The 10784-nt window shown below is 55.2% G+C and overlaps 2 protein-coding genes across 5 annotated transcripts in view; both read left to right on the top strand.

Annotated features, from left to right (window-relative positions):
* The window catches only part of ECSIT (ECSIT signaling integrator), a 26793-nt gene extending 23982 nt beyond the window's left edge, over positions 1-2811 (top strand). For 3 of the 4 annotated variants that reach the window (XM_017869430.1, XM_017869433.1, XM_017869431.1), the window contains 4 exons: positions 511-568; positions 698-846; positions 991-1096; positions 2298-2811. In XM_017869430.1, coding sequence (XP_017724919.1) covers positions 511-568; positions 698-846; positions 991-1096; positions 2298-2539 — 555 coding nt within the window. In that variant the 3' untranslated portion in view covers positions 2540-2811. The remainder of the gene's footprint in view (positions 1-510; positions 569-697; positions 847-990; positions 1097-2297) is intronic. The other variant, XM_017869432.1, reaches the window with a different exon arrangement.
* The window catches only part of ZNF653 (zinc finger protein 653), a 23303-nt gene continuing 15328 nt past the window's right edge, over positions 2810-10784 (top strand). The window contains exon 1 of the mRNA XM_017869429.1: positions 2810-3250. Within this exon, the coding sequence (XP_017724918.1) occupies positions 2952-3250 (299 nt within the window). The 5' untranslated portion in view covers positions 2810-2951. The remainder of the gene's footprint in view (positions 3251-10784) is intronic.

A 10784-nucleotide genomic window follows, 5' to 3' on the forward strand; every position in this document is an offset into this window, starting at 1 on the left:
CTCTGTCACCCAAGCTGGAGTGCACTGGCCAGATCTCAGCTCACTGCAAGCTCCGCCTCCCGGGTTCACGCCATTCTCCTGCCTCAGCCTCCCGAGCAGCTGGAACTACAGGCGCCCGCCACCTCGCCCGGCTAGTTTTTTGTATTTTTTAGTAGAGACGGGGTTTCACCGTGTTAGCCAGGATGGTCTCGATCTCCTGACCTTGTGATCCGCCCGCCTCGGCCTCCCAAAGTGCTGGGATTATAGGCTTGAGCCACCGCGCCCGGCCCAGAGTCAGGATTTTGACACATGTGGGCTGGCTCCAGGGTGGTTCCCTCAGGGTGAGCATCCTAAAGGTTGGTGGCTATTGCCAAATGGGACAAAGGGACAAGGGGACAGGTTGGAGGACCCTGTACCAGATCCAGGAAAGGTGTCCTAAATTCGCTGATACGCCCCTTTCTGTTTCTCTGTGTCCAGTTCCTGTGTAGGGGATTGGGGGTTACAAGATTACATCCCTGCTTTCCCTCGCAGGTTCCTTCACCCAAAGACTCAACAGGTGCAGCAGATCCCCCCCAGCCCCACATCGTAGGTAAGTCCGCAAGCATAGGGGAGGCCAGGTCTCTAACCTGACCCAGGCCCTGCTGGACCTAAGCTGGGCTCCCTGAGCCTTTGGGCAGAGTCCCTCACAGGGCACAGGGCATGTATATCTCCACACCAGGAATCCAGAGTCCCGATCAGCAGGCTGCCCTGGCCCGCCACAACCCTGCCCGGCCCATCTTTGTCGAGGGCCCCTTCTCCCTGTGGCTCCGAAACAAGTGTGTGTATTACCACATCCTCAGAGCTGACTTGCTGCCCCCCGAGGAGAGGGTGAGGGCTTAAAGCAAAGCACGTGTCGGGGCTGGGGAGTGGGGCTGGCACCACCCTGAGGGTGCATGGGAGAGGCTGGGGGAGGGAGACTGCAAGAGCCCCGGCCTCTGACCCTCCTTGCCTGCACTCCCCTCCTTGGAGTAGGAAGTGGAAGAGACGCCAGAGGAGTGGAACCTCTATTACCCGATGCAGCTGGACCTGGAGTATTCGAGGAGTGCCTGGGACGACTACGAGTTTGACATCAATGAAGGTAGAAATCGGGCCAGGTGCGGTGGGTGTGCCTGTAATCTCAGCCCTCTGACAGGCTGAGGTGGGAGGATCACTTGAGCCCGGGAGCTAAGGTTGCAATGAACTATGATTGAGCCATTGCACTCCGGCCTACGTCATAGACCCTGTGTCTTAAAAAAAAAAAAAAAAAAAAAGAAGAAGGCAAAAACCTGGACAGGCAGGACTTCCAAACATTCCAAACACCACCCAGGATGAGGGGCGGCCTCTGGGGTCAAGGAGTAGGCCCAGGCTGAGTTGCAGTCCACTTACCCCCTCGTCCTCCCGCCACACACTCTCATTTGCCTCAGGGGCTCCAGACCTCAGGCCACTCAGCCCTGTCGGCCCTTGGTCATTCCCTCCCTGCACACCTCTGTGCTGGCTACTGGGTGTCACCAGGATAAACCTAGTCCCTTGAGTCAGTAAGGGAACAGGCAAATTACACTTTGGGGAGCTTAGGAGAGGAGCATGCCTTGAGCGGGAGGTCAGGAGGGCTTCCTGGCAGAATCTAGAAGACCCAGGAGGCATCGCCTGGGTGAAGTGTGGAGTGGGCAGCCTAGGCAGCAGGGCTAGCTTGTGCAAAGGTTTGGAGGCACAAGAAAGTGGAAGGAAGCTGGGTGCAGTGGCTCAAGCCTGTAATCCCAGCACTTTGGGAGGCCAAGGCAGGAGAATCACTTGAACCTGGGAGGCGGACGTTGCAGTGAGCCGAGATCTCGCCACTGCACTCCGGCCTGGGCGACACAGCGAGACTCCATCTCAAACAAAAAAGAAAGTGGAGGCCGGGCGCGGTGGCTCAAGCCTGTAATCCCAGCACTTTGGGAGGCCGAGACGGGCGGATCACGAGGTCAGGAGATCGAGACCATCCTGGCTAATACGGTGAAACCCCGTCTCTACTAAAATACAAAAAACTAGCCGGGTGACGAGGCGGGCGCCTGTAGTCCCAGCTACTCGGGAGGCTGAGACAGGAGAATGGCGTGAACCCGGGAGGCGGAGCTTGCAGTGAGCTGAGAGCCGGCCACTGCACTCCAGCCTGGGCGGCAGAGCAAGACTCCGTCTCAAAAAAAAAAAAAAAAAAAAAAAAAAAAAGAATGTGGAAGGGAGTGTAAAACACCTCAAAAAGGTGTAGGCATGGGTTAGCCGCTGCAGCCCCCACTGTGCAAACCTTGAGGGTGTATCTCTTCCAACAGTGGAGGAAGGCCCTGTCTTCGCCATGTGCATGGCGGGTGCCCATGATCAGGCGACGCTGGCCAAGTGGATCCAGGGCCTGCAGAAGACCAATCCAACCCTGGCCCAGATCCCGGTGGTCTTCCGCCTGACCGGGGCCACTGGGGAGCTCCACACATCCTCTGCAGGGCTGGAGGAACCGCTCCCGCCCGAGGACCGCGAGGAAGACGACAGCCTGCAGCGACAGCAGCAGGGCCAGAGCTGAGTCTGAGCCGGCGTGAGGGCACAGGCTGTGGCCCGAGGAGGCGGTGGACTGAAGGCATGAGATGCCCTTTGAGTGTACAGCAAATAAATGTTTTCCTGCTTGGGGCTCCCTTCCCTCCTCTCTGGCAGTGTGGCATCCCCTCCCCAGGATCTCAGGCTGCCAGCGATGGGCAGGCGAGACCCCCCAGGGTCTGCAAGCTCTTCTGGTTCTCCCCCTTCAAGCGAAGTTAGAAAGTTTAATCAAAAGGGGTGGGGCGCTGTTGGTTGTGCACATGCGCAGTTTCCGTTCTTAGTCTCCTTTTGGCGCCCCAGGGCAGCGAGACCGTGAGAAATTTCTCGGCGGCGCTGAAGATGCGCGCCACTTCCGGTCCGGCTCCTAACAACGGGGGAGGCTGGTAACCAAGGTGGGGGGGATGGCGGAGCGGGCGCCGGAGCCCGAGGCGGAGGCGGAGGCTGAGGCGGGCGCGGGCGGGGAGGCAGCAGCCGACGAGGGCGCAGCGGGCCGAAAGGCGCGGGGCCGGCCGCGACTCACGGAGTCGGACCGGGCCCGGCGGCGGCTCGAGTCCCGGAAGAAGTACGACGTGCGGCGCGTGTACCTGGGCGAGGCGCACGGGCCCTGGGTGGACCTGCGGCGCCGCAGCGGCTGGAGCGACGCCAAGCTCGCCGCCTACCTCATCTCTCTGGAGCGCGGCCAGCGGAGCGGCCGCCACGGGTGAGGGGGCCTGGCCCCAAAGGAGGGAGGGAGGAGATGCCCCAGCCCCGCCGGGCTTTGCCCCGCCCCTCCGCTTTGAGGCCCTGCCCCCGGCACCTGCGAGCCCCGCCCAGGAGCCGGACCGCCGGCCTGGGTCTCCCACTGCCAGGCCGGGACGCGCCTGGCCTGTGGCCCCGCCTCCCATCGTTTCGACTGCCCAATCGTAGGATGCACCCAGCCCCTCTACCCGCCTTCTGAGCGCTGGGCTCCGCCCGCTAGAACTCTGGCGGCCCAATCCTGGGACTGGCCCCACCTCCAGGCCTTGTAACTACCCAGTCCCTGGAGGGGCAGCCCCGCCCCCTCACCGGTGTCATCCTCCCCCGCTTAATTCCCCACCTGGCCTGGGACTCGGGACACCGTGGGGCACTCAGCCCTGCCCTTCCTGAAGTTCTGGTGCCCCATCTGGGACTCCGTATGGCCCCATTCCCGCAACCCTAGATCCAGCACACCCAGGGGACTCTTCACAACCTGGACTTCACTCCCCTAAACCTATTTCTGTGAAGCAACTCAGCCCAGGGATACTCGGATGAAGAGGAAACCGCTAGGTAGCTGGGCAGGTGGAGGGCAGAGAAGCCTGTCTTTGTAAAGTAAATTATCTATCTTGAGAAGGAGCGGTGTGGATGGAGTTTTTCCCTTCCTGCCTTATACGTTGATGGGATGATTGAGTTAAAATAGGCAAAGAGCTTAGAACAGTGCCTGGCAGGTAGTGGGTTCCCTGAGTATTAACTTTTACAAGGATGATATTTATTCCCTATCACAAGCAGTGCTGCAAGGAAATCCTTGTTCTGCCCTGGTTTTCAGGTGCACATGTTCGCATGTTTCTCTGGGGGGAGATTCTGAGAGTCAAGAATCAAACAGGTCCTGCTGAATTATACCCACCCCTTTCCCAGGGCAGCAGGCTGATTTATATGCTCAAGAACAGGACTGGAAATGCTGGGAGCGCAAAGATACCTGCCTCGTGGAACAGACATTCTGGTGGGCAGAGGGGATGGCTTGTTCAAAGGCCTGGGATTTTTTTTGTTCGTTTTCCTTTTTTTTTCTTTTTTTGAGACAGAGTCTTGCTCTGTCGCCCAGGCTGGAGTGCAGTGGCACGATCTCCGCTCACTGCAAGCTCCGCCTCCCGGGTTCATGCCATTCTCCTGCCTCAGCCTCCTGGGACTACAGGCGCCCGCCACCACGCCCGGCTAATTTTTTGTATTTTTAGTAGAGACGGGGTTTCACCATGTTAGCCAGGATGGTCTCGGTCTCCTGACCTTGTGATCCACCTGCCTCAGCCTCCCAAAGTGCTGGGATTACAGACATGAGCCACCGCGCCCGGCCCTCGTTTTTCTTTTTGAGACAGGGTCTCACTCTCTCGCCCAGACTGGAGTGCAGTGGCATGATCACGGCTCACTGCAGCCTCAACCTCGTGGGTTCAAGTGATCCTCTTACCTCCGCCTCCTGAGTAGTTGGGACCACAGGTGCACATCACCCCACCTGGCTAATTTTTGTATTTTTTGTGGAGACAGAGGTTTCCCTATGTTGCCCAGGCTGATCTCAAACTCCTAGGCTCAAGTGATTCTCCGGCCTCAGCCTCCCAAAGTGCTGGGATTACAGGTGTAAGCCACTGTGCCCAGCCCTGTTTGTTTGTTCTTGAGACAGGGTCTCACTGTGTCACCCAGGCCAGAGTACAGTGGCATGTTCATAGCTCACAGCAGCCTCAACCTCCCAGGCTCAAGGAATTCTCCTTACTCAGTCACCTGAGTAGCTGGGACTGCAGGTGAGCCACCTCGCCTGGCTGATTTTTTTATTTTTTATGGAGATAGGGGTCTCACTATGTTGTCCAGGCTGGTCTCGAACTCCGCGGCTCAAGGGATCCTCTCTCCTCAGCCTCCCAAAGTGCTGGGATTACAGTCATGAGCCACCATACCTGGCAAAAGGCTGTTTACTACAGACTAGAAACTTAAGGAAGTTATATAGTCCATGAGAGAGAGAGAGGGGCTATGGAAAAAACAAAAGTGAATGAAGAGTGTGAGTTGGAATTTAAAATAGGGAGTGAAGGTGGTCACATTCAGAAGATAGCATTTCAGTGAAGACCTGAAGGAACCTAGGAGGAGCCATGCAGATCTCTGGGAAAGAGTTGAGGCGGAGGGAATAGCAAAGGCAAAGGCCCTGAGGCAGGACCCTGTTGTGTGCCAGGAACACTGAAGAGGGTTGTATGGCTGGACTGCAATGAGTGAGGGGGAGAAGGGAAGACAAGGACAGATTGGTGACAGGAAAGGTCATCCAGGGCCGTGGAGAGGACTCCAGTTTTTCCTCCCAGTGAGGTGGGAGCCTTTTCTTAAGTGCAAGATTTTGTACGGAGAAAGAAGTGGTATGGTCTGCCTTTATTTCCCCTGCCCCCCCTTATTTTATTTTATTTTTTTTGAGATGGAGTCTTGCTCTGTCGCCCAGGCTGGAGTGCAGTGGCACAGTCTCAGCTCACTGCAATCTCTGCCTCCTGGGTTCAAGCGATTCTCCTGCCTCAGCCTCCCAAGTAGCTGGGACTACAGGTGTGCGCCCCTATGCCTGGCTAATTTTTCTATTTTTATTAGAGACAGGGTTTCGCCATGTTGGCCAGGCAGGTCTCGAACTCCTGACCTCAAGTGGTCTGGCTACCTCGGCCTCCCAAAGTGCTGGGATTACAGGCATGAGCCATGGTGCCCGGCCTTTTATTTTCTTATTTATTTATTTATTTATTTATTTATTTATTTATTTATTTTTGAGACGCAGTCTTGCTATGTTGCTCAGGCTGGTCTTGAACTCCTGGGCTCAAGAGATTCTCCCACCTCAGCCTCCAGAGTAACTGGGAATACAAGTCACATACCACCACACCCAGCCTGGTTTATATTTTAGAAGGAACTGTCTCGGCCAGGCGCAGTGGCTCAAGCCTGTAAGCCCAGCACTTTGGGAGGCTGAGACAGGCGGATCACGAGGTCAGGAGATCGAGACCATCCTGGCTAACACGGTGAAGCCCCGTCTCTACTAACAAAATACAAAAAATCTAGCCGGGCGAGGTGGCGGGCACCTGTAGTCCCAGCTACTCAGGAGGCTGAGGCAGGAGAATGGCGTAAACCCCGGAGGTGGAGCTTGCAGTGAGCTGAGATCCGGCCACTGCACTCCAGCCTGGGCGACAGAGCAAGACTCCGTCTCAAAAAAAAAAAAAAAAAAGGAACTGTCTCTAGGATGTGTGTGGCTTGAAGAATGGATGGGGTACACATTGTGATACAAGGTTGGCCAAGAGTTAACAACTGGTAAAGCTGATGATGAGTCCAAGGAGGTTCACGCTACTCCTGACAACAATTAAAAAGAAAAAAAAGGAGGACAGGGCGTGGTAGCTCACACCTGTAATCCCAGCACTTTGGGAGGCCGAGGCAGGTGGATCACTTGAAGTCAGGAGTTTGAGACCAGTCTGACCAATAGGGTGAAACCCTGTCTCTACTGAAAATACAAAAATTAGCCGGGTGCGGTGGTGCACACCTGTAATCCCAGCTACTTGGGAGGCTGAGGCAGGAGAATTGCTTGAACCCGGGAGGTGGAGGTTGCAGTGAGCTGAGATCGTACAACTACACTCCAGCCTGGGCAACAGAACAAGATTCTGTCTCAAAAAGTAAAATAAAAATAGGCCAGGCACAATGGCTCATGCCTATAGTCCCAGCACTTCGGGAGGCCAAGGTGGGCAGATCGAGAAGTCAGGAGTTCGAGACCAGCCTGGCCATCATATTGAAACCATGTCTCTACTAAAAATACAAAAATTAGCTGGGCGTGGTGGCGCACACCTGTAGTCCCAGCTACTCGGGAAACTAAGGCAGGAGAATCGCTTGAACCTGGGAGACAGAGGTTTCAGTGAGCCAAGATGGCGCCACTGCACTCCAGCCTGGACAACAGAGCAAGACTCTGTCTCAAAAAATAAAATAAAATTCGGCCAGGCACGGTGGCTCACACCTGTAATCCCAGCACTTTGAGAGACTGAGGTGGGCAGACCATGAAGTCAGGAGTTCGAGACCAGCCTGGCCAGCATATTGAAACCCTGTCTCTACTAAAAATACAAAAATTCACTGGGCCTGGTGGCACATGCCTATAGTCCCAGCTACACGGGAGGCTGAGGCAGGAGAATCGCTTGAACCCGGGAGGCAGAGGTTGCAGTGAGCCGAGATCACGCCATCGCACTCCTCCAGCCTGGGTGGGAGAGCGAGGCTCCATCTCAAAAGAAAAAAAAAATTACTAAAGGGATACTTTCAGACAGAAAATGCAGGCCTGAGTGTGGCATTTGCTCTCCTTGGTAAGGGAGGTGAGGGAGAAGCAGCAGCCCCAGTGCCAGTGGAGCACTGGGCAGTGGCAGCACCCAGGAGGCCAAAGGAAGCGTCTATCATGTCCAGTGCTGTTGGGCCAAGTGAAGCGGCCATCACTGGTGACCGTAATGGGAGAGTGTCTTACGTGATGGAGAAAAGCCCTGACTGGAGGAGTTCCAGTGAGACAGAGGAGACGATATGGAGACAGCGAGTGTAGACAACCGTGGCAAAGGGGGGAAATGAGGAAGGAGGCTGGGTGCGGTAGCTCATGCCTGTAATCCCAGCACTTTGGGAGACTGAAGCAGGAGGATCGCTTGAGCCCAGGAGTTTGAGACCAGCTTGGGCAACATGGCGAAACTCGATCTCTACAAAAAATACAAAAGTTAGCCAGGCACAGTGGTGCATGCCTGTGGTCCCAGCTACTCAGGAGGCTGAGGCAAGAGGATCAGTTGAGCACTGGAGGTTGAGGCTTCAGTGAGCTTTGATGGCGCCACTGCACTCCAGCTGGGGCAATACCACGAGACCCTGTCTCAAAAAGAAAAAAAAAAAGATATGGGGAAGGGGCTGGTGGGGAAGGTGGGTATCAAAATGATTTTAATCCAAGACGGGAGAAATCATGGCATATCTAGATGCTGGTGGGAATGACTGAAGACTGAAAGGAAATGGCAGGCAACAGCAAAGCCAGGTCCTGAGTAGCCCCAGTAGCTGTGGTCCTTGGTGCCAGTGGCCTCTGCTGGGAGTCACAGAGAAGTGGCAGAAGTTGGAGAAGTGGACAGGAGAGGTAGGCAGTTTGAGGGAGAGAGCCCTGCATTGGGGTTGGAAAGTGGCGCTCACCAGGTTACACATGACCTCGCTTGCTCCCCATGGTGATCCTGTGTGGGAGGCACTACTACTATTTCCACTTCACAGACAGGGAGACTGAGGCTCAGAGGGGACAAGACCTGCTTGAGGTCACACAGGCAATTGATAGCAGAGCTGAGTCTTGAACTTGGGTCTGGCTGATACCCACGACTGTCCCCACTGCAATGTGACACTCCCAGCCTCCAGCAGTGAGTGGGTAGAGGTGGCTGTGGACATTAGGACTTGGTTTTGGGGCCGGGCATGGTGGCTTACACTTGTAATCCCAGCATTTTTGGAGGCTGAGGCGGGCAGATCACTTGAGGTCAGGAGTTCAAGACTACTCTGGCCAACATGGCAAAATCCCGTCTCTACTAAAAATACAAAAATTAGCTGGGCATGGTGGCAGGCGTCTGTAATCCCAGCTACTCAGGAGGCTGAGGCAGGAGAATCACTTGAACCCAGGAGGCAGAGGTTGCAGTGAACTGAGATAGCGCTACTCCACTCCAACCTTGGTGACAGAGCCAGACTTGGGTATTGGGTTGGGTGGGAGTCTCCACAGCCAGTGTGGCCATGTGCAGGGCAGGGTGGAGCGTGGGAAGGGATAGAGTCACATGGGATGGGACCTGGAAGAGCAGAGCTGGAGGCAGGGGCAGAGCCTGGGGCAGGAAGGATGGAAGAGCCCCAAGGTACAGTCCTGGGAACCAGATGGTTATGGTACCGAGAATTGTTACAGGGCTGGGCAGGAGTCAGAGGGGGTGGACAGTTTTGCTGGTAAGAGACACTAGACTGGTTGTCAAGATGTTTGTGGCAAGAGCAGGTCTGGGCCACAGCAGGGAGGCCAGGGGACCCGGGCTCTATGATGATACTGATAATCATAATGATCATTGTACCATTTGCTTATGGATGATCAAGTGATAGGGCTGTACCATGATGAAGATCGTTTTTTGTTTGTTTTTGTTTGTTTCTTTGTTTTTGAGACATGGTTTTACTCTGTTGCCCAGGCTGGAGTGCAGTGGCATGATCGTGGCTCACTGCAGCCTTGACCTCCCCGGGCTCCGGTGATCCTCCCACCTCAACCTCCTGAGTAGCTGGGACTACAGGCGCATGCCACCACCTGGGTAATTTCTATATTTTTTGTGGAGACAGGTTATGCTACCCAGACTGGTCTCCAACTTCTGGCCTCAAGCGATCCACCCGCCTTAGCCTCCTAAAGTGCTGGAATTACAGGCATGAGCCACCGAGCCTGGCCTTTTTTTTTTTTTTAATGTATAAATAGAGATGGGGTCTTGCTATATTGCCCAGGCTGGTCTTGAACCCCTGGCTTCAAGCAGTCCTCCTGCCTCAGCCTCCCAAAGTGCTAGGATTACAGGTGTGAGACACCACACCCAGACAGTACCCACTCTCTTGCTGGCTGTGGGCCAAGACCACTCTCAGCCTCTCAAGTAGTTGGGACTACAGGTTTTAGCCACTGTGCCCTGCAAGATATGCTTCCTTTTGATTAACTCACAGTCACCTAACCAAGGCTTGATATCCAGTCCTACTCACAGGCCTGCCCTGCTTAGGGGAAGAGGATCATACAGGGCATATATCCCAGGGGAACTGTGGGGGCCATCTTGGAATTCTGCTTCCACACCAACTTTTCATACCCACTTTGTTACTTCTCTACTCCCTGACTGTGGGACCCAGGGCGCAGGTGGCCTCACCCCTCCAAGCCTGTTTTTCCTGCTCCTTGAGGTGGTGATGATGCTAGAGGCCTCTCCCAGGGCTGGTGGCAGTAGGGGAGAGAGTCCAAGTGAGGGGCCTGATGACACAGTGCTGGAGTTGGGGACAGGTACATAAAAGTTCAGATTCCAGGCTGGGCGCAGTGGCTCATGCCTGTAATCCCAACACTTTGGAGGCTGAGATGGACGGATCACCTGAGGTCAGACACACATACACACACACACATATTAGCTGGGCATAGTGGTGCATGCCTGTAATCCCAGCTACTCTGGAAGCACGAGAATCGCTTGAATGTGGGAGGCGGAGGCTGCAGTGAGCCGAGATCGCACAACCGCACCCCAGCCTGGGTGACAGAGCGAGACTCCTTCAAAAAGCGGTGGCTCACGCCTGTAATCCCAGCACTTTGGGAGGCTGAGGCAGGCAGATCACAAGGTCAGTAGTTCAAGGCCAGCCTGACCAACACGGTGAAACCCTGTCTCTACTAAAAATACAAAAATTGGCCGGGCGCGGTGGCTCAAGCCTGTAATTCCAGCACTTTGGGAGGCCGAAACGGGTGGATCACGAGGTCAGGAGATCGAGACCATCCTGGCTAACACGGTGAAACCCCATCTCTACTAAAAAAA

Source organism: Rhinopithecus bieti, unplaced genomic scaffold (genome assembly GCF_001698545.2).
Source record: "Rhinopithecus bieti isolate Rb0 unplaced genomic scaffold, ASM169854v2 scaffold_5025, whole genome shotgun sequence".
In the NCBI taxonomy this organism is placed as follows: Eukaryota; Metazoa; Chordata; class Mammalia; order Primates; family Cercopithecidae; genus Rhinopithecus; species Rhinopithecus bieti.